The following is a 26,708-nucleotide window of genomic DNA, read 5'->3' as shown; positions in this document are numbered from 1 at the left end:
CAGGCCAAGGTTTACCCTTTCCCTGCTTCATGGAAAGAGCATGGATAGGAAACACTAGGCTGACAAAAGGGCATAACAGAAGAGCTAAAAAATGCCAATATGCAGATTAAGGAGTCGCAGGCTGCAGACTCTATGCTTAAGGAGATGAGGATACCGATAATTATATTTGCCTACTGTAGCTGACCTTCAGAGTTCCTGTTTTGATGCTAACAAAAAGCTGTTCTAGCTTGTTTATGAAGAGTAAATTGAATATTTTTATTCAAGCTGATTTTGCTGCTTAAAAGAAGCTGAGTTTGTGTGGATTTTCTACCACAATAAATAGCTTAGATTTTTGCCTTGAGTAGCTCTTTTTGCACCCACCTCCAGGCTACATCATTTCACAACCATTTCATACACTGTGTCAGCCATAATCTTGCTATCACTTAATTTGATTTCCATCGTTTACTATTCTGTCAGTTGGTTTCTAAATTCTAAAATTCATGTTGCCATGGTTTCCACTATGTCCTACACTTTTCCCCTAAGCACCCATCACTGCCACTTTGCCCCAAAGAATAAGACAATCTGTTTGGTACATCTTCTCTTATCTCATGAAAGATATAATCCTCCAAATAGACTGTCATTTCAAAACTATGTGGTCTAAATCCAATTATTCACGTATTAAAAGCACCATAAATACACACTCATTCAAAACAGTGCACTTGAAAATATATGGGGAAAAAAAGTGGAAAATGAGGAGTGAATTCAGTATAAGGGGGTCCCAAACTGAGTTTCGTCCACTAACTGCTCCTTTACAACACATTTCACTCCATGTGCCAAAACCAAAATAAATCGTGACACAAATTTTGTATAAAATGTGAATTCAAATACATTTTTCAAATTTGTTCCAAAAAGTTTCAAAACAATCTCTCTGAAGACTTGCCAACAGCATTTTCATATAAAATTTTCAGGATTGTGTCATAACATATTAAATGTTTTTTTGCACATACACAAATGTGAAAAATTCAACTTATCTCAGTATTCTGCAAAACACATCCACTACCTGAAAGAGCACCATTTCACTGCGTCTTCAGGGACAGAGGTAAACGCTCTCATCATCTACGGAAAACCTGGAAGTGCCTGCCTTCTTTCAGCAGATCATTTTTCACCACAAAGGAAGCGCAAGGCTGTAGTTACTCATTTTGAAGCTAGCAGGTCTCATTAACTGAAAACATTGTAAACATTACCATATCACTATACCAGAAAAGCATTTGTATCATAGAAACATAGAAATTGACGGCAGAAAAGGGCCATAGCCCATCGAGTCTGCCCATACCAATGACCCACTCCCTGATTCTTACTCCCCTATAGATCCCACATGAATATCCCATTTTCTCTTAAAATCTGACACGCTGTTGGCCTCAATCACCTGCTGAGGCAGCTCGTTCCAATGATTGACCACCCTTTCGGTGAAGAAGTACTTCCTAGCATCATCCTGAAATTTCCCTCCCCTGATTTTCAGCGAGTGTCCTCTGGTTACTGTGGGCCCTGTAAGACTGAAGATATCATCTTTCACCTCTATATGCCCCGTGATATATTTAAAGGTCTCAATCATGTCCCCCCTCTCTCTTCGCTCCTCCAGTGAGTACATCCGCAGTTTTTTTAACCTTTCTTCATACGCGAGATCCCTGAGCCCCAAGACCATCCTGGTAGCCATTCGCTGAACCGACTCAACTCTCAACACATCTTTCCGGTAGTGTGGTCTCCAGAATTGAACACAATACTCAAGATGAGGTCTCACCATGGATCTGTACAGTGGCATTATAACTTCAGGTTTTCTGCTGACAAAACCCCTACGGATGCAGCCCATCATTTGTCTTGCCTTGGACGAAGCCTTCTCCACATAATGGCAGCCTTCATATCATTGCTAATGATCACTCCTAAATCACGTTCCACCGTGGTCCTGGACAAGGTTTCACCATTTAGTGTGTAAGTTCTGTGTGGATTTTTTTTGCCTAGGTGCATTACTTTACATTTTTTAGCATTGAAGCCTAACTGCCAAGTTGATGACCACTGTTCTAGCTGCCGTAGGTCCTGCGTCAAAGTCAGGCACACTGCTTTTCTCTACTATGTTGCATAGTTTGGCGTCATCGGCAAACAGTGATACCTTTCCTCTAAGCCCTTGGGTCAAATCTCCTATGAATAAATTGAATAGAATCGGCCCCAAGACGGAGCCCTGAGGCACTCCACTCATCACTGCCGACGTTTTGGAGGGGGTACCGTTTACCATCACCCTCTGAAGCCTACCATCTAGCCAATCCCTTACCCATTTAGTGAATGTATCCCCTAATCCCATTGATTTTAGTTTGTTCAACAGCCTGCGGTGTGGGACGCTATCAAAAGCTTTGCTGAAGTCCAAATATATCACGTCCAGGGACTCCCCGGCATCCAGATGACTGGTCACCCAGTAAAAGAAGTCAATCAGATTAGTTTGGCAGGACCTTCCCCTGGTAAATCTGTGTTGGTGTGGATCACGTAAATTTTCTTCGTCTAGAATTTTGTCCAGATTTTGTTTGATCAGCGTTTCCATGAGTTTGCACACTATGGATGTAAGACTCACCGGTCTGTAATTTTCTGTTTCTGTTCTGCAGCCCTTTTTGTGGAGTGGAATTACGTTAGCTGTTTTCCAGTCTAGGGGTACTTTTCCCGTGCGCATGGAAAGATTGAAGAGCACGGATAGTGGTTCAGCCAGAACTTCACTCAGCTCTCTGAGTACCCTGGGTTGTAGATTGTCTGGTCCCATGGCTTTGTCTACTTTGAGTCTTGAAAGTTCGTGGTAGACGCTACTGGGTGTAAACTCGTAATCATGAAACAGGTCATTTTGGCTGTCTCTTATCTGTAGTTGTGGACCAGCTCCCGGTGCTTCACAGGTGAATACTGAGCAGAAGTATTCGTTTAGCAGTTCTGCCTTGGTAGTATCAGAATCTGCGTAGTTTCCATCTGATTGCCTAAGGCGTTCTATCCCATTTTTGTTTCTCTTCCTGTCGCTAATGTACCTGAAAAAGGATTTGTCCCCTTTTTTAATGTTCCGTGCTAGATCTTCCTCTGTTCGAAGTTTGGCTTCCCTGACTGCCTGTTTGACAGCCTTAGATCTGGCCAGATAGTCTTCTTTTGCCTCCTTTTTCCCAAGATGTTTGTAGGTGATAAATGCTTCTTTTTTCTTTTTAATGAGGTCCGAAATTTCCTTGTTGAACCATTGTGGTTTTTTGTTTCTCCGGCGTTTGCTTACCTTATTTATGTAGCGGCTAGATGCTTCGTTCAGGATGGATTTTAGATTTGACCACATAGTTTCCGGATTGTCAGTTTCTGCATGGTTTTGCAGCTCCTGATGGACAAAGTCTCTCAAGTGGTCGAAATCTGCGCCCCTAAAGTTGAGGACCCTCGTTGCTGTGTTTGATTTAGAGAAGCCTTTCCTGAGGTTAAGCCATACCATGTTGTGGTCATTGGAGGCCAGCGTGTCTCCCATTGATACTTCTGAGACACTGTCTCCATTTGTGAGTACCAGGTCTAGTATTGCTTTTTCCCTGGTGGGCTCTAATACCATTTGTTTGAGTTGTGCACCCTTAATGGAGGTTAATATTCTTCTGCTACCACTCGTAGTTGCTGAGAGGGTGTTCCAGTCTGCATCTGGCATGTTGAAGTTGCCTAACAGTACTGTGTCACCGCGCAAAGTGATGTTCTCTATGTCCTCAATCAATTCTTTGTCTTCCTATTGTCTTGGAGGCCTGTATACCACACCGAGGTAAAGGCATTTTTCATTCCCTCTGGCCAGGTTTACCCAAAGTGATTCCCCTGTGTATCTAACCTCTGTGATCCTGGTAGTTTTGATATTATCCTTAGTGTATAGTGCAACCCCCCCTCCTAATTTTCCCTCTCTGTCCCGACGAAGTAGATTGTAGCCTGGTATAACCATATCCCACCCATGCGAGTCTGTGAACCAGGTCTCGGATATAGCTACTATGTCAAGGTCAGCATTCCTTATCTCTGTTTCTAGTGCCAGGATTTTGTTGCCCAAGCTGTGTGCATTAACATACATTGCTCTCCAAATTTGTGATGAGATGCCTATCCCCGTTAGTGTGACTCTTGTTTTTTTGTGTATACTATGGGTACTTACCTTAGGCTCAGAAGTGTGGGTTTTACTTGCTTCCCCAGGGTGGATCCTTGCTGCTCTGGTATGTATGTATGAACCCTCCCCCAACTTACCTAGTTTAAAGCCTTCCGAAGTAGGCGTGCTAGTCGATGTCCAAAAATTTTCTTGCCTCTCTTTGTTAGGTGAAGTCCGTCAGGTCCCTGAAGTCCTTGTAGCGCCTCTCCGTGGTCTAGGAATCCAAAGTTCATCTCTAAACACCATTCGCGAAGCCACTCGTTGGTCATGATTCAGAGAATTATGGAGAATTAAGAGGTTATCACCTGGAACATCCCCTTTACAACCAATAAAAAGCTGGATGAAAGTAAGGCAGGCAGTGGTAAAAGAGAAAGACACCAGAATAGCAAATCAATCCCAAATGATTACCCTATTTTTTTAGGTTTTTAGGTTATAAGTCGCAGTTATGTGTTGGAACAGGTGTGATGGGAAGCTTAGGTTCTAACTTCAATAATCTTCTTTCATTGTAAAGAAACATGATTCTTGAGCATTGGGTTTATTCACCTCTACCCATGAGCTTTTGCAGAAGAAATCATCTACAGCTTTTCAGATCTGTCTCCTTGTTTCTGTCTCCATCTCTTCAGTTCATACCAAAACAGTTGTTGATCACCTCTAAAAGAGAATTAACAAGGCAGGCATGAAGAACTCCCCAACCAAGTCAAATCTTCTGCTCTGCAACAAAAACAATTAAACCTCATGAAACTTCATACAAGTAAGGTGGGCCTAAACAAGCCACCTACCTACCTGAATGCAACCAGCACTCACATTTATACAACTATTATAGGCTTTCCCAAGCGAGCTATTCAATCACTTATTGTACTTGCTGAATGCAACCAGCACTCACATTTATACAACTATTATAGGCTTTCCCAAGCGAGCTAGTCAATCACTTATTATACTTGCTGGACAGTTGAAAACCAATCGTTTTCATATTTTCTTGACTGCTTCAAAGCAAGCATTTGGAGACATACATGTCTGTGATAGTAAGCAGGCTAAAATTGATATCTGACAGGGAAGCAAATTTCTTGGTATTGTAGCTTATGTTTTCACACTCAATGATACATTGATAAAGACTTTATGCAAAAAATCTTGCATTATTTTATTAAATGAACCTTCAATATCAGCATTTTACTGTAGAAAATAACAGAAATTTAATATGCTTCACTAATAGCTAACACGTACACTTTGGTGTAGTCATCTACCAATGGTGTTCCAAACACTCAAACATTCAATGTCTTCTTGATATAGGATAAAGCCTGTGATGCTTGAGTGTTTGGAACGCTACTGGTAGATAGCTAAATATGCACACTTTAGTGTAGTCATTAGTAAAGTATGCAAAAAGGTTGCACCCCTCCCTTCCCCCTAAACTAGAAGATGTATCTTCTCCCGTGCAGAGCTGTCCCAGAAATCCTGGGAACATTTGGGGCACCAGGAAGTCTCATACTTCAGATTAAAACCTGAAAATAATAAATCAATTGCAGAGCAGAAGGAAAAAAAAAAGACACCTTCTCAATTCACTTGCAAAAGGAAAAACTAAGGAGATGGGGACAGCCCACTGACACAAGGAGGCAGAGCTGAAAACCTGTAGATTCCTTCTGCAAAAACTCATGAGTAGAGACAAATAATCCAATCCAATCCTTACATTTATATACCGAGTCATCCCCAAAATTTGGGGCTCAATTCGGCTTACATTATATTATAAAAGGACAATACTAGGACATGGAAAAAAATCAAATATATTTGCTTGTCATGATACTAGGTATGATCGGTTTTATATTCACCTAAGGCTTGTTGAAAAAAAAAAAAATAGGTTTTCACTGATTTCCTGAATAGATGAAGTGAGACAAAAGATCTAATTTTGTAAGGAAATACATTCCAAACAGTCGCAAAAATGTATGTAAAAGATCGAGAAATACATCTCATAACAGAAAGGAAAGAAAGCTTAAGCATTTGGGACATTCTTGATGTTGCAAGTCATGAAGAATTCAAAAAGATACCTTCCAATGGTGTGAAAATCCCATGTATTATTTTAAAAATTATATTAGCGCATTTGAATTTAATTCTGAAATGGACTGGCAACCAATTAAGTGCTTTCAATAAAGGAGAAATGTGTTCAAATTTCTTCTTTCCAAAGATCAATCTTGCTGCCATATTTTGAACCAAACAGGCATATAAAGAGTTGCAATAGCCCAGCTGTACCAATATTATCACCTGCACCAAATTAGAAAAATGATGTTGGTAAAAGAAATGTTGAACCCTTCTCAGCATATGAAGATTGAAAAAACATTTTTTAACTAAATTATTGACCTGAGTTTGTAATGAAAGTGAGGAATCGAGCACAGAGCTTTTTGCACTGGAAACATAAGAAGTGACAAAATGTTTTAGCTGATATATGCCTAACAAAAGATTAGGGTCTTACCTTTGGTAATCTTCTTTCTTGTAAATCCACACTATTCCTGGACTAGTGGGTTATTTTCCTGTGGTCACCTGACAGCTTGTAGGGAGTTCATTATAGAGTCTAGAGCCCCTCCCCTCTTACCTAAAGACTACCCTCCAGAAATCCAGTTTGTGACTAAGCAGCCAGAAACACCTGTAGAGGACAAAGGCAAAAGAGAGGGGTACGAGGATACTCCCCAACCAACAAGTCTAATCTGCTCATAACATGAAACCAGTACAATTTCTGAACAATTGAAACAGGTCATTAAAACATCAGGAACCTGAACAATAGAAATAAAACTGTTATAAGGAGACACAGAAGGGAGAGTTGAGACTAGGGACCCCCATGACAAAGTGCAAAACACATACAGATGAAACTCTTAGAAAGACAGGTCAATAAATCAGACATCCAGCTTACCAGTACTTGTAAAGGCAGAAAAATAGAGCATCAGCAGTTTCCAGGGCGGGTTCCAGGAATAACGTGTGGATTTACAAGAAAGAAGATTAGCAAAGTTAAGAACCTAATCCTTTGTTCTTGTCAATCCCACTCTATTCCTGGACTAGTGGGACGTAATAGAGCAGTCCCGTAGAGTCAGGCAGTGACTGATGAGCCTGCTTCCAAAACAGAGGAACCAAAAGCAGAATCCTGCTTGGCCAACACATTGATCCGGTAAAACTTGGTGAAAGTATGAAAGAAGGGCCAGGTAGCAGCCTTGCAAATCTCCTTCAATGAGATCACTAAGGATTCAGTCCAAGTGGAAGAAATGCCTCTGGTAGAATGAGCCTGCACCGAAAGTGGGGGCTTCTCACTGGCCGCTATATAAAGCCGAGGAAAAATAAACACGAGCAGAAAAGATAAGCTCCTAAAGTCTGGCTTGTATGGAAAAAAAAAAAAAAAAAAAAAAAAAACCTGGATTCCTGGAGGACAATTCTGAGGTAAGAGGGGAAGGCTTCAAGACTCTGTAAAATGAGCTCCCTACAAGCAGGTGACCATAGGAAAATAACCCACTAGTCCAGGAATGGAGTGGGATTGTACAAGAATGACCTTTACCTGACATGCAGACCTCTGGGTTGAATTAAGTCTTTTTCCCTCACAAAATAAATCCTTCTCTTTCCTCTGTTAAATCTTATTTCCTCTTCCTGCATTTTTGTTTAAAATACTGTGTTTTAGGTGGTATAGAGCCTATATTTCTGGTCACTTCACAACCAATCAAGATGACCTTTATTCTATGCAATCACTGTGGTGCTTTAATTCCAAGACATACTATTTGGAGGCTTAAGGCTTGCCCCATCTGTCTTCAACTTGCCAGTATTAAGGAGGAGCTCTGCAAACTTAAACAAGAATTGAATACAATTAAAGCAGCTTCCATCACTCCACAAAATCATACCAACTTACCACCTCTACCTCAAAGAATAAAACAGCCCAGGAATAAATGGGTCACAGTAGGCTCAGGAAGACTGCGACATGTAACACAGAAACATCCACCTTCACTAATATTACCTCTACAGAATTCCTTCGCTCCACTAGTGCACTGCGATACTCAGGAAAACAGAAGGGAGGTGGGACTGGAACCAATGAAGGTAACTCAAGAGAACAAGCGCACCCTAAGTACAAATAAAAAAGCCCAAAACAGAAAACTATTACTGTTGGGGGATTCCATCATCAGAGGCATTAACCTTGGAACACAGGGCGAGGAGACCAAAATAGTGAAATGTCTTCCAGGATCCTCAGCTACCAGGAGTTCCAGGAAAATACTGACTATAATTAAGGAAGAAACTAAGGATTTTAACACTGATGTTGTTATCCATCTGGGAACAAATGACCTGGCCAACAACTCCACACTTGCAGCACAAAAAGCTTTTCGGGAGCTTGGTGAGGGCGTGAAACCTTTTGTAAAGACTTTAGCTTTTTCTGAAATACTGCCTGCATATGGAAAGGGAGAGCAAAGAGTGAAAAACACAGAGGACTTTAATAGATGGCTCAGAGCCTGGTGTCATCAAGAAGGCTTCAGGTACATAGGAGGATGGGGAAATACATGGAAGGACAAGAAGCTATATTGCACTGATGGGCTACATATTACTACAGCAGGAAAAAGAAACCTTGCAGAGAAATTTAGACAATATTTTTCTAGGCATTTAAACTAGAAGGTGGGGGTGGTGTATGTACGAAGGACAATTATAGAGACCACCCCCGGCAAAAGAAAAGATGTGATAGTAGTAAAGGCTGCAACATAAGCAATATCAGCAACTCATTTCTTAGTATTGCAACGGAAAGTGAAACGACACAAAAATCCATACGAAAAAGGAGATTATCGCTGAAAAATAGCTGGAAAGCGATGACCACAAATGCTCGCAGTCTAAGCAACAAAGTTCATGATCTGCAAGCCCTGATATTAGAGGCAGATCTAGATATTGTTGCTATCACAGAGACATGGTTCAGTGAATCACATGGATGGGATGCAAACATACCGGGATATAATCGTTTTAGGAAGGACAGAGATGGTCATAAAGGTGGAGGAGTAGCTCTCTATGTAATGATCAATATCCAAGCGACCGAAATGCAAGGGACCTGGGGAGAGGAAGAAGCGATATGGATTGCTCTGAAAAGAGAAGATGGAACTTCTATCTACGTGGGTGTAGTTTACAGACCTCCGACTCAATCGCAGCAAATTGATAAGGATCTGATTGTGGATATCCAAAAGTTTGGAAGGAAAGAGGAGGTTCTGCTGTTGGGAGATTTCAACCTGCCGGATGCGGACTGGAATGTTCCGTCTGCGGAATCGGAAAGAAGTAGGGAGATTGTGGATGCCTTTCAAGAGGCTCTGCTCAGACAAATGGTGATGGAACCCACAAGGGAAAAAGCGATATTGGATCTGGTCCTCACAAATGGAGAGAGTATCTCTAATGTTCGAGTGGGTGCTCACCTGGGTAGTAGCGATCATCAAACGGTTTGGTTTGATATAACGGCTAAAGTGGAGAGCGGCCGCACGATACTTAAAGTCCTAGATTTCAAACGTACGGACTTTAATGCAATGGGAAAGTACCTGAAGAAAGAGCTGTTAGGATGGGAGGACATAAGAGAAGTGGAAAGACAGTGGTCTAAGCTGAAAGGAGCGATAAAAATGGCTACGGACCTTTATGTGAAGAAAATCAATAAAAACAAGAGAAAAAGGAAGCCGATATGGTTCTCCAACCTAGTGGCTGAGAAAATAAAGGCGAAAGAGTTGGCGTTCATGAAATATAAAAAAACCCAAGAAGAGGAGAGCAGAAAGGACTACAGGGTGAAACTGAAAGAAGCCAAGAGAGAGATACGTTTGGCGAAGGCACAGGCGGAAGAACAAATGGCTAAAAATGTAAAACAGGGAGATAAAAATTTTTTCAGATATATTAGTGAAAGGAGGAAGATAAAAAATGGAATTGCTAGGCTGAAAGATGCTGGGAACAAATATGTGGAGAGTGATGAGGAGAAAGCAAATGTGCTAAACAAATACTTCTGTTCTGTGTTCACAGAAGAAAATCCTGGAGAAGGACCGAGATTGTCTGGCAAAGTTACACGAGAAAATGGAGTAGATTCTGCGCCGTTCACGGAGGAGGGTGTTTATGAGCAACTTGAAAAACTGAAGGTGGACAAAGCGATGGGACCAGACGGGATCCATCCCAGGATACTAAGGGAGCTCAGAGAGGTTCTGGCGAGTCCTATTAAAGACTTGTTCAACAAATCTCTGGAGACGGGAGTGATTCCTGGGGATTGGAGGAGAGCGGATGTGGTCCCTATTCATAAAAGTGGTCACAGGGATGAAGCAGGAAACTACAGGCCGGTGAGCCTCACTTCAGTTGTTGGAAAAATAATGGAAGTGTTGCTGAAAGAAAGGATAGTGTATTTCCTTGAATCTAATGGGTTACAGGATCAGAGGCAACATGGCTTTACAAAAGGTAAATCGTGCCAAACGAACCTGAATGAATTTTTTGATTGGGTGACCAGAGAGCTGGATCAAGGACATATGCTAGATGTAATTTACTTGGATTTCAGCAAAGCCTTTGATACAGTTCCTCATAAGAGGCTGTTGAACAAACTTGAAGGGCTGAAGTTAGGACCCAAAGTGGTGAACTGGGTCAGAAACTGGCTGTCGGACAGACGCCAGAGGGTGGTGGTTAATGGAAGTCGCTCGAAGGAAGGAAAGGTGACTAGTGGAGTCCCTCAGGGTTCGGTGCTGGGGCCAATCCTGTTCAATATGTATGTAAGTGACATTGCTGAAGGGTTAGAAGGAAAAGTGTGCCTTTTTGCAGATGATACCAAGATTTGTAACAGAGTAGACACCGAAGAGGGAGTGGAAAATATGAAAAAGGATCTGCAAAAGTTAGAGGAATGGTCTAATGCCTGGCAACTAAAATTCAATGCAAAGAAATGCAGAGTAATGCATTTGGGGATTAATAATAGGAAGGAACCGTATATGCTGGGAGGAGAGAAGCTGATATGCACGGACGGGGAGAGGGACCTTGGGGTGATAGTGTCCGAAGATCTAAAGGCGAAAAAACAGTGTGACAAGGCAGTGGCTGCTGCCAGAAGGATTCTGGGCTGTATAAAAGGAGGCGTAGTCAGTAGAAGGAAGAAGGAAGAATGCCCCTGTACAGGTCATTGGTGAGGCCCCACTTGGAGTATTGTGTTCAGTTTTGGAGACCGTATCTGGCGAAAGACGTAAGAAGACTTGAGGCGGTCCAGAGGAGGGCGACGAAAATGATAGGAGGCTTGCGCCAGAAGACGTACGAGGAGAGACTGGAAGCCCTGAATATGTATACCCTAGAGGAAAGGAGAGACAGGGGAGATATGATTCAGACGTTCAAATACTTAAAGGGTATTAACGTAGAACAAAATCTTTTCCAGAGAAAGGAAAATGGTAAAACCAGAGGACATAATTTGAGGTTGAGGGGTGGTAGATTCAGGGGCAATGTTAGGAAATTCTACTTTACGGAGAGGGTGGTGGATGCCTGGAATGCGCTCCCGAGAGAGGTGGTGGAGAGTAAAACTGTGACTGAGTTCAAAGAAGCGTGGGATGAACACAGAAGATTTAGAATCAGAAAATAATATTAAAGATTGAACTAGGCCAGTTACTGGGCAGACTTGTACGGTCTGTGTCTGTGCATGGCCGTTTGGAGGAGGATGGGCAGGGGAGGACTTCAATGGCTGGGAGGGTGTAGATGGGCTGGAGTAAGTCTTAACAGAGATTTCGGCAGTTGGAACCCAAGCACAGTACCGGGTAAAGCTTTGGATTCTCGCCCAGAAATAGCTAAGAAGAAAAAAAAAATAATAATAATAATTTAAATTGAATCAGGTTGGGCAGACTGGATGGACCATTCGGGTCTTTATCTGCCGTCATCTACTATGTTACTATATTACTATGATTTATTACTTCTGTTTCTCCCCTGAGCCTGCCACTTCTCCAGGTCTCCCGGCAGTCGCAGAGGAAGCATATGATAATTCCCCTTCATGACAGCTGCACTGGCAATAACAAGGCGGAGGCAAATATGGAGACATTCCTTTGTGCACACTGCCACTTGCTTGGCCAGTCCCAGAAACAGGAAGTTACATCAGAGCTTGTAATTTCCTATTTCTGGAACCAAACAAGCCAGCAGCAGAATGTACAAGGGAATTGCCATACACCTGCTTTATATTTTCTACTGCTGTCGCAGCCACTATACACAGACCTGAGGGGCAGAAGTGAGTCAGCGAACGAGGTGGAGGAGGACTGGAAAGGAACATAGATAGGGCAATGCAGTATATGAGGAGTGGGGAGAGATGGGCCAATGCTGAATGACAGTGGTGGTGAGCAGCAGAGAAAAATAGGCTGATACTGGATTGGGGGGAGAAAAGAGGGGCGATGCATTCAGTTTTAGTTTTGGATATGTACATGCATGACTTGACTTATGTACTGACTTTTCTAGTGTTGTCCTAGTTTTTCCTTCCTCTAATACTCAGCAGTAACTTATAATCTGAAATCACAGTATACTGGATTGTGTGGAATGAGAGAAGATGCTTTAAGTACCAAGCAATCAGTTCAAAACCAAAAAAATGTGGCAGAAAGATACTAAAATATTATCCGTTGTTCCGAGTGGCACAGATTTGCTTAGAACAAATTTTCAAGCACACCTGATACAAGGAAGCTCTTTTTGGAACAATGCAAGTACTATGGCAAGTATTAGTAGTAAATCTGGGGATTAGGAGCAAGGTTCATTACTATCATAGTATACACAATACTAAACTATTTGGAGACAAACACCGTAGGAAAGCCAGTTTGACAACTACCAATCACATTCAGCACTAGGGTGTTAGGGTCGTTTCTGCTCAATATATTTATGAGCAACATTGCAGAAGATTTAGATGGTAAGATTTGCCTTTTTGTGGATGACACCCAAAATTTGTAACAGAGCGGACATTCTGGAGGGAGTGAAAAATATGAAAAAGAATCTGTAAAAGTTAGAATGGTCTAATGTTTGGCAAGTACTACTACTTATCACATATAGCGCTGAAAGACATACACAGCGCTGTACATTTTGACATTTTATAGACTGTCCCTGCTCAGAAGAGCTTACAATCTAACTTGGCAAGACATAACATAGAGGGTAGGGGATACAGAACCCAAGGTGAGAGGAGTTAGGAGTCGAAAGCATTCTCAAAGAGGTGGGTTTTTAAATGAGCCTTGAACACTGCCAGAGACGGAGCACACCATAAGGGATTTGGGCAGCCAATTTCAAGCATATGGTGCAGCAAAGAAGAAAAGACAGTCTGGAGTTGGCAGTTGAAGAGAAGGGCACAGATAGGAGGGACTTAACAGCTGAGCGGAGCTCATGGGGAGGATCATAGGGGGAGCTAAGTAAAGAGAGATAGTGAGGGGCAGCTGAATGAGTACATTTGGAGGTCAGTAAGAAGAGTTTGAATTGTATTCGGAAACGGATGGAAAGCCAATGAAGTGATTTTAGGAGAGGAGCAACATGAGTCCCAGAATATAAGTCATGCAGCCGAATTCTAGATGGATTAGAGGGAAGCGAGATGGCTAAGTGGAAGGCCTGAGAGTAGCAAATTGCAGTAGTCTAAGCGCGAGGTGATGAGGGTGTGGATAAGTGTTTTGGTAGTGCGCTCAGAGAGGAAGGGTCGGATTTTGGTAATATTATAGAGGAAGAAGCAGAAGGTTTTAGCAATATATTGATCTGGGCTGTGATGGAGAGAGAGAGAGAGGAGTCAAAGATGACCCTGAGATTACAAGCAAACAAAACAAGAAAGATGAGTGTTGTCCACAGAGAACAAGGGAAGTGGAGAGGTAGGTTTAGGCTGGAAGATGTGCAATTCTGTTTTAGTCATATTCAATTCAACTAAAATTCAGAGCAAAGAAGTGCAGAGTAATGCATTTGGGGAATAGAAATCTGAGGGAGCAGTACTGCAGTCCAGAGAAAGTCAATGAAAATGGTAAGGGATTTGAGCCAAAAGGTGACTAGGAAGAGACTGGAAGATCTGAATATTGTGACAAACCAAGTACCCGTGCTGGTTTTGCACCTAGAGCTGCCAAGAAGATCCTGTGCAGAAGATCTGATCAGGTCAGTTCTGCTAAGCCGCTTGAGACTGACCTCCCTTTTCCTTATTGCAAGAACAGTAGTAATCTGGATCAGGATGTTCATAAGCAGGCAGAAACACAGCATGTGCACCATGTCAGTGTATCAGCTAGTGCAGCTAAAGTCAAGGTAGCTGTGCCTATGAGATTGAAGCAGAACAGACAGGAGAAGCTGGAGCTTAGACAGCCTGCTGAAAAACCAAAGTACATCTCCCCTCTACAGGCTGAAGGGGAGGGGCTTTGGGATGGTTAAAGGCAGGCTGAAGCAAGCAGTAGGGGGAGTGGAGAGTGATGAGGCAGAGGCACGCCAGCAGGATGAAGCAGGGAAGGGGCCTTGAAGAGAGGAAGCAGACTCTGAGGTTGTAGATTGGCCCATGCAAGTAGTACTTCCAACTTCCATGTTGCAGAGGATTCTATGAAAATGGAAATCCAGGAAGCTGGCCCTAACACAGAGAGCCAAGCAGAGGTGATGGAAATCAACTAAACCAGTGAGTAACTGTGTTGCAGCTGGTGGGTTTTTGCCTATCAAAGCTTGCTTTATGTTTTGGTTCTTAAACTGAGTTGAACAATATTTCCTGGCTAAAAAGGTTACTTACCTGCATTTTGGCAGCCTGCTTATTTTTATGTTTAATTTGGGACCAAGAATACTAGGACAAAGTGAATGTAGCTATTGTAACCAGGGAGCCTAGGCAGAGCTTACCTTCTGTTTGGAGCCTCAGTGAGTATACAAACTATTTGCTGCTAGGAATTATCACACTCCTGTATACATTATGCTGTGTATGCCTTTTTCCGCCTATACATAACTGCAACAGAAAGGAAGTTTTTGTCTTTTTTGTTTTTGTTTTCTGGAAAGCAACTGTAATTTCAAGGCTGGGCCACAGTGGACGGTCTCAGGCAAGACAAAAATCTATGCGTTTTCTTTTGACCTTTATTTTTTTTGAAAACTGGTTTTGTGAAAAGCTTCATATGTTTCCTGTATACCAGTGGTCTCAAACTCGCAACCCGCCAGGTATTATTTTGAGGCCCTTGGTATGTTTATCATAATCACAAAAGTAAAATAAAACAGTTTCTTGATCATATGTCTCTTTAGATATAAATTGCAATATTATTATTAAGACTCAGCCAAAAGGAAAGATTTATAAACTATAAAGAGTTTTACATCATGCAAAAATTGTCATTTCTTTAATAAGACAGTAACTATTTTTTTCTGAGGCCCTCCAAGTACCTACAAATCCAAAATGTAGCCCTGCAAAGGGTTTGAGTTTGAGACCACTGCTGTATACTATACCTTTTGACCACTGGGGTCAGAATAAAGACCAATCCTGACCTTTGAGAAATTCTGCCTGGGTTTGGTTAAAGCCAGTACTGATCTTTGCTCCCAGGCCTAGGCAGTTGCCTAGGGCCAACTAGAAGCCCTGAAGATACCCCTGGTAGAAAGGGACACGTCAGATCACAGTTATTATCACACTTTAACTCCATTCAGAGGAGTATTAGTGACAATATGTATACTCTAGAGCAGTTTCTCAACATTTTCAAACCAAGTACCCCTTAAACCTAACGAATACCAACCGAGTATCCCCGCCCAAGCTCCGCACCAGACCCACCCAAACTCCGCCCCTGACTCTACCCCCATAATAATAGTACCAACTGTAATGCAATTTCTTCCATCCATTTTTCATATACACATAATATAATCATATTAATGGTAACCACAAAATTTTTTTTAAAAAAAACCACAAAGCACACTGTACGCAGGGAAATGTTAATTATATTTGGGAAGGTTTTCAAAGTGGTCAAGGCAGATGACTTTAAAATATGCAATGTCACCTCAGCAACAACTATAGAAAAATAGACAAATAAAGTGCAAAATATAGACAGCAGATAAATTCTCAAAAATTGACACATTTTGATCACTAAATTGAAAATAAAATCATTTTTCCTTCCTTTGTTGTCTGGCGATTTCTTGAGTCTCTGGTTGTACTCCCTTCTGACTGCGCATCCAATATTTCTTTCTTTCTGCCTCCTGCATGCTTCCTCTCCTCCAGACCTCATTCCATTCCCTAACCAACATTTCTCTGTCTCTCCATGAGTCCAACTTTTCTTCCTCTCTAATCCCCCAGATCATGTGCAGCATTTTTCACCACTGCCCACCAGCCCCATGCCCATTTCTCCTTCTATCACCCCTCTCCAACACCATATCACCTCCTCTATCACTATGCCCAACAATTCCTCCCCCTTGCATCCCCCTCAATCTGTCCTTCTGTTCTCTCTCCACCACCATTTTCAACATTTCTCCCTATCATCCTTCTCTTCTCTATGCATCTTTACCTCACCCCTCTCTATCTGCCCAATTTTCCTTTTTCTTCCTTTCCCCATGTGCACCATCTCTCATTTACCCTTATGCCCAACAATTCTCCCTTTCTATTCCCCCCATGTCCCAAGTTAGTGCCCCCTTCTTATCTCCATTTTGTGTCCCATACCTGTAAGAATGAGGTTTATGGTTTCCTCCCTCTTCTCTCATTAAATATTTTCTGTCTCCATTTCCAGCGCCCAGGATCTCTCCCTGCCTGTCCTCCTCACTGAAGCCACCACCATCGCTGCCATCGATTTCTCCCTGCCTCCTGCCCCACCCCCAAAACTGATCCTGCCACGCTCCATTCCGCCGCTGCCACCGACGATGCAGCAACAGAGACGGGCCAGGCATGTGCAGCGACTGCACAAGCAGCCGGCCCACTAGCCTTCTCCCCGATGTCAATTCTCCGAGAGAAGGTTCCGAGCCAGCCAAGCAGCAATTGGCTGGCCCGGAACTTCCTCTCCAATGTCAGTATTGACTTCGAAGGGGGGGGGGGGAGTCTTGTGGGCCAGCCATTCGTGCTGAACGCACCTGGCCTGTCTCTGTTGCTGCATCAGCAGCGGGGGGAATGGAGCGTGGCAGAGTCGGCTTCGGGAGCAGGGAGGCAGGGTGAAAATCAGAGGAAACGGCAGTAGTGGTTTCAGTGAGGGGGCAGGCAGAGAGAGATCCCGGGCAGCAGCCAGCCCACGTACCCCCAACCGGTGCCTCGCATACCTCCTAAGATACGCATACCGCAGGTTGGTAAACACTACTCTAGAAGACAAGAAGGACAAAAGATACGATACAGACATTTAAGTACTTTGAAGGTATTAATACAGAACCAAATCTTTTCCAGAAAGGAAAAAGGGTAAAAACAGAAGGCAAAAATTGAGATTGTGGGGTGGTAGACAAGAGTAATGTTAGGAAATTCTTTTCATGAAAAGGGTGGTGGATACCTGGAATGTCCTCCCTAGAGAAGTGGTGGAGAGCAAAACAGTGACAGAATTCAAAAAAGCTTGGGACAAACACAGGAGGATCTCTAATCAGAAAGTGAAAGGTATAAACTGAAGAACTAGGGCCAGAAATGGGCAGATTTACAGAGTCTGTGTCCTGCATATGGCTAAATGTTTTAGGATGAGCTGGGAAGGGTTTTGGGAATTCCAATCATTTGGGATGTTTTAGATAGGCTGAAGTGAACTTCAACAGCAACTCCAGTAGTTGGAACTTAAGAACTGTACCAGGCAGACTTCTACAATCTATGGCCCAGAAATATAAGACAATTTAATTATGAATTTATAAAAACATGCAATCATTGGGCAGACTGGATGGACCATTCGGATCTCCATCTGTCGTCACTTACTATGTTCACTTCACTGTAGCACACCATCACTACCTCTCGCTCCTTAACACAATCTTTATTTCTCCTCTCCACCCTACTACGTGGCAAAAGCCATTCCTCCTCCACAAGGGGCCCCAACCGAAGTGAAAGTAGGTTATGTACTGCTCACCCACTCTCCCTACTGGCTAGAGGAGATCCAGCAGACCAGAAACGTAGAAACAGAAAAAAAAAACAAAAAAACCCCAATCCCAACAATGCAGCTATCAACAGCAGCATCTCTTATAGATGCAATTCTCCTTATCAACAGTTTTGGCTAGCAGGTAGCAAAATTTAATGGCACACCTGTGCTTCTACCACAGTACACCAACTGGGGAAACACTGCATCAGGTACTCCCCATAACAAAAATCCTGCCAGATCATCACAGGAACTAACATTTCAAAACGTCCTTCTCAAACTGTGATAGATGGTACCATCGATTAACTTAGTTTTGTTAAACAGAAGCCTATTATAGTGCATCTATTGACTAATAGGAGTGCTCATACTGGTCAGAAATAAATTTGTTACTAGAACTATTAGATTACTATCACACAATGGTTTAAGTAAAAACACAAATCCTTATGCAATGAATCTCATTCATCAAGGCAAAATTCATTTGCTATAGCTTAGTCCTGTGACAAAACTCACTAAGTCCTTGATATTTTAATGACTGTGTGTTGAGTACTCTATGCAAAACAACTCAGTCCAAGAGCTACGTATTTTTCTCAAAACTGCCGCTAATGAATTGAGTGAATTCTGGAAAAGTACTCTTCAGTTATCTAATATAATAAAATGCTAGGCCGCGCATGCGCACTCCCATCTGCATGCGTCCGTTTTCCGTGAGATGTAGGTAGGAGTGCGCATGCGCGCTTACGTCACCAGCTGTCGATGCCTCCACAAGCCGGGACCACAGCCAGCTGCCGATCTCCGTTCCTCCAGCGGGCAAGCGGCCGGGCGGGGGGTGTCTCGGAGGAGAGAGATCGCGGCCGCTCAGCGCCCCCACCGAGGAGCCCAGCAACTTTCCGCCCCGGATCGGGACCCGAGTCCTTTGCCGCCCCTCCCCCTGGATCCGACTACCTTGGCGATTCAAGCACCGTGTGCAGCAGTCTTCACACGCTGCTTCGGGCCCTTCTACTGCCCTGATTTGCTCTGCCGCGTCTCTGATGATGTCATCAGTGACGTGCCAGAATAAATCAGGCCAGTAGAAGGATCCGAAGCAACATGTGAAGACTGCTGCACACGCTGGAATCGCCAGGTTCATAGAATGTACCACGGGAAGGGAAAGGGGGGGTAGAGGAAACGCTAATGCTGCTGCAGGGAACTGGTGTGGGGGGAGGGAAATGGAGGGGGAGGGAATGCTGCTTTGGACTGACAGACAGAGGGAGGAAGGGAGACAGAAAGAAAAGAAGAAAGACACAGGGGCAGAGAGATACACAGAAAGACAAAGGGGGCCAGAGACAGACAGAAAGAAAGACAGCGGGAGTCGCGTCAGGAGGGGTGCGGGATACGGCAGAGGGAACTTTTCCAATGGGTGCAACTGGGCGGCTGTCGGGAACCTCTGATCAGGGGCAGAGCAAGGTAAGTGTATCATAGGGATAAGAAGGAGGGGGGAGAAAAAGGAAGGGACGCCTACTGCTGGACAGGGGGAGAAGGAAAGAGGTGCTGATGGACAGGGGGGGTGAAGAAAAAGGAACGGAGGCCTAATGTTGGACAGGGGGGGGTGAAGAAAAAGGAACGGAGACCTAATGTTGGACAGGGAGAGAAGGAAAGAGGTGCTACTGGACAGGGGGGGAGGTAAAACAAAGGGAGAAGGGCTGCTGCTGTGCATAAGGAGAGCAGTGAAGGGGTGGTGGTGGATACAGTGGAGGTAAAAGGAAGGGAGAATGGACAGGGGGAGCAGGCAAGGGGTGGTGATGGACAGCCAAGGAAAAAGAAAGACAGAAAGAAAGAAAGAAAGCGGCTAAGGAGAGAGAGAGAAAGAAATAAAGACAGACACACACACATATATTCTAGCACCCATTAATGTAACGGGCTATAAGACTAGTGAATCTATATATGGGCTTCTAATAGGCATGTATTCTGCAAAGTACTTTTCTAGCATGCATAGACAGTTTGGCATGGGCACTTAAGCCAGTCATAGAGTTAGTATGAGTGATTGAGCCTAATTTAAGTTAGATGGGAGTCTTATAGGTAGGCATGTATACACAGGTGATGTAAGATCTAGACAAATGTATACAATAGCTCTAAGGTGGATTTTCTATATTTACACATACAGTATAATGATGTACAAAGTTAGCACCTGCTTCATAGCATTATCCCTTATGTGCCCTGCACCATTACGTTTTCAGGTCTGGGGAGGGAGATATATCCTAGAGAAGATTTTCCCCAACTATAACAAGGTTCAGCACTTTGGCATAAGCATAAGTATCTCCAACCAAAGCATCACACAGAAAGATACCATCAGACCCTCCTTAAAGAAGCAGAGCTAACAAAAGTACAGTATATTATCAAAATTTGCTTAGAGTTTAACCAAACAAAATCATCTACAGCTCCATACATTCATGTCACAGGAGATTCAAGGTTGTATCCTACTTAGCCAATTCAAGCAATATGGATTAAAGATAATGATTAAAGCAGTAGTGCCCTATCAAAAAAATTCAGACAGACATCAGAATGCCACAAACTGCTTTAATATTGGACAAATAAAGACAGAGCTGGACATGAGATAAGTAAGACATCCAGCCCATCTCTCTCTCTCTCAAAAGAAGCATCCACTTTATTTAAGCAGTCCCAAACAAATCTATGCAATATTCTCAAAACTTTTAATGGAACCAACACTACAAACACTATTTAATACAGAGCAAAACATACATACACATACACACACGTCATTGGTAGGTACTGAATCCCTCATGAAAGAAGTAAAAGAACTAAGAGAGGAGGTGGCAAGATTGAGACGCATCTGTGAGATTGAGATGTACATCGATGAAATGGTTCATGAGGTATCAAAGATTTCTAGTAGTGGGGAAGAAGAGGCTGTGCTGAGGGAAGACAGCTGGACTCAGATTATGGAACACTGCAAGATTGGTACAGCGACTACCCCTGCCCTTGAACTGAAGAACCAGTATGCTGTCCTGGAAGTGGAGGAGATAAGAGCAATCCAAGGAGAGGAAAGACCAGAGCTTGAAATCCCCAAAAGTACTGGATCCTTAACCACTAAGAGGCATAAGGCAGTGGCAGTTGGTGATTCCCTTCTGAAGAGTACAAAAGCGTCCATCTGCAGACCAGACATGATGTCACGAGAGGTATGCTGTCTGCCTGGAGCCAAAATCCAAGATGTTACGGAGAGCTTGCCAAAACTCATCAAGCCTGATGACTACTATCCGATGCTGCTCATCCACATTGGCACTAACGATACTGCCAGGTACCCCTGCAAACATGTCAAAAGTGACTTTGTGGCTCTGGGAGAGAAGGTGAAGCAGTCAGGTGAACAAGTGGTATTCACGTCCATCCTCCCTGTCGAGGATAAAGTCCAGGGCAGAGACGCTCTCATCCATCCTCCCTGTCAAGGGTAAAGCCCAGGGCAGAGAAGCTCGCATCCTGGAGATAAATACTTGGTTACGTGGATGGTGTCGTCGAGAGCATTTTGGCTTCCTAGACCATGGGATGATCTTCCAAGGGCTGCTGAGTAGGGATGGTGTGCATCTATTGAAGAAGTGTCCTTGCCAGCAGGCTGGCTAATCTACTAAAGAGGGTTTAATCTAGAAGTGATAGGGCAGGGTGATCAAAGCTCCTGTGTGAGTATAAGCCCTCAGGTAAGTAAATCATTAATACCTCTACACGGATGGGAAAAGGGGGCAATGTCTGGAAAGCAGTATATGCTAAGGCTCGAAGTATGGGAAACAAGATTCTGGATCTAGAAGCTGTGATGAAAGAAGAGGAGTTGGATATAGTAGCAATCATAGAGACATGGTTCACAGAGAACCATGACTGGGATGTAGTTATACTGGGCTATAATCTGTTCAGGAAAGACAGGGTAGGAAGAAAAGGAGGAGGAGGAGTAGCATTATATGTTAAAGAACATATTAAAGCCACACAATTGCAGGATCTGAAAGGCAAGGAAGAGGCACTGTGGATCAATTTGGAAAGAGGGAATGGTGAATATATTTACATTGGTGTGATATACATACAGGCCTCCTTCACAGACGTAAGAAGTAGATAGAGAATTAATAGTAGACATTCAAAATATATCTAAAAAAAGGGGAAGTCTTGCTAATAGGCAATTTTAACATGCCGGATGTTGACCGGGGTATCCCTATTGCAGGGTCTTCTAGAAGTAGGGAGATTCTGGATTATCTACAAGGAGAACTGTTCCAGCAGATGGTAATGGAACCCACACGGGATGGGGTCATACTGGACTTAGTGCTTACAAACGGGGAAAGTGTTTCTGATGTTACAGTGGGTGATCATCTGGCATCCAGTGATCACTACATGGTACAGTTTAATATTAAAATGGGTATAGAGAGGGCTCATTCAAAAGCAAAGGTTATAGACTTAAAAAAAAAATTAGCTTTGTTCAGATGGGGGTTTACGTCAAGGAATTATTGTCTGGATGGGAACATTTGGAATGAATGGAAATGCGGTGGGCAAAACTGAAAGAAGCGATTGTAAGGGCAACAAACCTTTTTGTGAGGCAAGTAATTAAAAGGAAAAAAAGGTTCTCAAAAGAAGTAGTTGAGAAGGAAAGGAATAAGAAGTTAGCTTTCATAAACTACAAAAGATCGGAGAAAGAGGAAGACAGGCAAAAATATCTGGAAAAGTTGAGAAAGGCTGGTCGTGTAGTCAGGAAAGCAAAGATGCAAATGGAAGAAAAAATAGCTGATACTGTAAAACAGTAAGACAATTCATTTTTTAGATATATTAGTGATAGGAAAAAGTGCAAAAGTGACATTATGAGTCTCAAAGGTGAAGGGGAGGAAAATGTATAAGATGATAAAGAAAAAACCAAATTGCTTAACAGACATTTCTGTTCTGTGTTCACGGCCGAAGTGGGACCGCAGAAGACAAACATGAATAGGGATGGAGGAGTAATAGACCCTGATCGATTTTCAGAGGGTTGTGTTCGTGAGGAGCTAGCTAAAATAAAGGTAGACAAAGCAATGGGGACAGAAGGTGTACATCCTAGAGTGCTGAAGGAACTTAGCTCCGCTGACTGACCTTTTCAATAAGTCTCTAGAGTCAGGAGTGGTACCGGAGGACTGGCGAAGGGCAGATGTGGTCCCACTACACAAAAGTGGAAGTAAGGAAGAAGTAGGGAATTACAGGCCGGTAAGACTGACTTCTGTGGAAAGCGAATTAATAGAAACACTTTTAAAACAAAAAACAGTCAAGTTTCTGGAATCCTGTGGATTACAGGACCAGAGGCAACATGGATTCACTAGAGGTAGGTCTCGTCTGACAAATCTGATCAATTTCTTTGATTGGGTGACCAGAGAATTGGATAGAGGATGTGTGCGCTACATGTGGTGTATTTAGATTTTAGCAAAGCCTTTGACAGTGTTCCATACATACGTCTAATACATAAACTGAGTACCCTCAGGAAGGGTCCCAAAGTGACAGGCTGGGTAAAGAACTGGTTGAGTGGAAGGTGACAGAGGGTTGTGATCAATGGAGATCGCTCTGAAGAAAGGGATGTTACCAATGGTGTGCTTCAATGTTTTGTTCTTGGGCCTGTTCTTTTTAACATATTTATAAATGATATTGCTGAAGGGTTGGGTAAGATTTGCCTCTTTGTGGATGATACAAAAATCTGCCGGATGGTGTGAACATGAAGAAAGACCTGGCAAATTTTGAAGAATGGTCTGAAATTTGGCAGCTAAAATTTAATGCTAAGAAATGCAAGGTCATGCATTTGGGCTGCAAAAACCCAAGGGAACGGTACAGATTAGGGAGTGAAGAGCTTATGTGCTCGACAGAAGAGCGGGACTTGGGTGTGATTGGCCACCTTAAGATCATCACATACAAACAGGTTGAAAGGATGACGGCGCAAGCTAGAAGGATGTTAGGTTGCATACGGAGAGGTATGGCTAGTAGGAAAAAAGAGGTATTGATGCCCCTTTATAAGACTTTGGGGGGGACCTCATTTAGAATATTGTGTACAATTCTGAAGGCCGCATCTTCAAAAAGATATAAAAAGGATAAAGTCGGTCCAGAGGAAGGCTACTAATATGGTATGTGGTCTTCATCATAAGGCATATGGGGACAGACTTAAAGATCTGAATCTATATACTTTGGAGGAAAGGCGGGAGAGGGGAGATATGATAGAGATGTTTAAATACCTGCATAATATAAATGTGCATGAGTCAAGTCTCTTTAATTTGAAAGGAAACTGCAATGAGAGGGCATAGGATGAAGTTAAGAGGTGATAGGCTCCGGAGTAATTTAAGGAAATACTTTTTTACAGAAAGGGAGGTAGATGCATGGAATAGTCTTCCAGAAGAGGTGTTGGAGACAGAGATTGTGTTTGAATTCAAAAGGGCCTGGGATAGGCACATGGGATCTCTGAGAGAAAGAGATAATGGTTACTGCAAATGGACAGATTAGATGGGCCATTTGGACTTTATCTGCCATCATGTTTCTATAATTAACATACACACTGTGACAAACAAGGAGATATAGAGGTAACAGGCTCTCTCTATTCAGTTGGACAGCTCCGATATGGTTCAGATTTACTAGCACTGTTGCCTGCAATTTCTCAATTTTTAAATTTAAATTTTTCATTTTCATTATTTTTGTTTGTTTGTTTGTTTTTGAGAAATAGTTAATTTTATTGTATGTTTTATAAATTTTGTGAACTGCTCTGTTATTGTATAAGGGTGGTATATTAAATAAATTAAACCATAAACCTTAAGTTACAAAGCCATATAGTCAAGCAACAATGAAATTAAAAAGTCTTGAAGATGCCACTTTAAATTTTTTTTTTTTTTTTTAGATAAAATTAGAAATACTTTAACAATATCTTTGTTCGCCATAAAACGAAGAAAAAAAAAGTTTTTTAAAATTAACCTTTGTATGCAACAGAAAATAGTTGTTAAATTTAAGGTAAGCAGTTGCTAAATTAAGAGCACCAGAATCTCTACGTGTTATTTCTGCAGTACCAGGGTGGGCAGACTAGATGGGCCGCGGCCCTTATCTGCCGTCTTTTTCTATGTTTCTATGTTACCAAAATTGCATATTTAGTATTGCTTACAAAATGGTTGACAAACCAGGAACTAAGTGCAGTCTGACAGCATCACAAGACCATAATTCTCACCGTGCAGCAGTCATAAGACAGTAACTAATGGCAGATCAAATAAAAATAAACATATGATACCTTGCTACCAAAGTAGAGTGGCAAACATTCCCATAAGATTACCTGGCCTTATGTAGGAAATATGCAAAATGCCTGCCCTTGACTAAAGCAAACACTATGCATGTTCTGCGACTCGTTAACCTAATCAGCAGAATCAATGAATTGAAGACCACCCCAGAAATAAACCTCACAATCTCCCAAACCAGGGGAGACTCTTACTCTCACCCCCACCTCCCCCCCCAAAAAAAAACCCCCCAACTTCCATGAAAGAAGCGTGTATGTGCATTACAGTACTGTGCTTCTTTTCTGTGTTTTCTTAGCAGTAAAGTCAACAAATACGTTATAGGCAATCAAGACATCTTACCAATTTAAGCCATTTGTGTTGCGAGCAGAGTTCAGAAGAGTCACTCACTAACTCCTGTATTGTTAGCTCAAAAGAGCAAATTTTGACTCATTTTTACCTGTTTAAAATAGACTAGCACGTCAACCGCACTAGGTAACTGAGTTTTTGTTGTTGTTGTTTTTTTTCTCGAAAACTTTGAAACCATCTTTAGCCCTTGCCAAGTCGGGAGAAACAGACAATCAAAAAGTGAGAACTTCAGAGCACGCGCAGTCTGCACCCAACACCGGGGGTTGAGCGCGAGAGGGAAGAACGCGCGCGGTGCAAAAGGGCGATTCGAGGCGGCCGCCGGGCTCTCCAACCAAGCTTGAGCGCGCTACCCACCGCTAGGCTGAAGAGGATCTGAAGCAATGCCTTCTACCGCTACGGCTACTCCCACCAGAAGCACCATACCGTCCACTCGTTAGCTGGTAGCTTTAGCAGCCACTGACCTTCTTTACACCCCAGTTTTGCTAGTGCTGCCAAATAGAGGCAAGCGCCGTTCTATCCGCGCCGTCCCTCTATGACGTCACAGAGCCTACGCTTCCACATTCTTCCCGCCCTGCCCTGGTGCTGGATCGAGCTAGTAGCTCATCTAAAAACAAAAAGGGGGGGGAAACCCCCTCTGGAAACTAGCGCTGGGGTTCCTATCCTGCACTACCAAACAACAGTGTTATGCGATGCTTTTTGAGCATCAAGTGTTAGCAAAAGATCTTGGAGACCCTTTGTTCCTGCTGCTTTTGTATTTTGATTCGATTCTCCTGTAGGTGACTTAATACTTAAACGTTTATGATAGGTTTTTTTTTAACCTAACCGCACCCTTCATCATTACTGTAATAAAGGGAGGTGTTACTTGAATTCTGGAAGGAAAAGGTTTGTGTATACTCCCCTGCCCTCCAACCCAGCCAACTGATTAACCGTTCCTCTTGTTTGTCTGTCTTGCCTGTTTAGATTGTAAGCTCTTTCGAGCAGGGACTGTTTTCTTACTCTTTGCGCCTCTATACGGCGCTGCATGCGTCTGGTAGCGGTATAGAAATAGTTAGTAGTAGTAGT

General features: G+C 42.8%; 1 protein-coding gene across 1 annotated transcript in view; it reads right to left on the bottom strand.

Annotated features, from left to right (window-relative positions):
• The window catches only part of RELL1 (RELT like 1), a 74,679-nt gene extending 48,467 nt beyond the window's left edge, over positions 1-26,212 (bottom strand). The window contains 1 exon segment of the mRNA XM_033959047.1: positions 26,001-26,212. Within this exon segment, the coding sequence (XP_033814938.1) occupies positions 26,001-26,067 (67 nt within the window). The 5' untranslated portion in view covers positions 26,068-26,212.
• Positions 26,213-26,708: the final 496 nt, after the last annotated feature.

This window comes from Geotrypetes seraphini, chromosome 1, assembly GCF_902459505.1.
Source record: "Geotrypetes seraphini chromosome 1, aGeoSer1.1, whole genome shotgun sequence".
Classification (NCBI taxonomy): domain Eukaryota; kingdom Metazoa; phylum Chordata; class Amphibia; order Gymnophiona; family Dermophiidae; genus Geotrypetes; species Geotrypetes seraphini.
The sequence above is the reverse complement of the archived record's forward strand: the minus strand, read 5'-3'. Positions and strand labels throughout refer to the sequence as shown.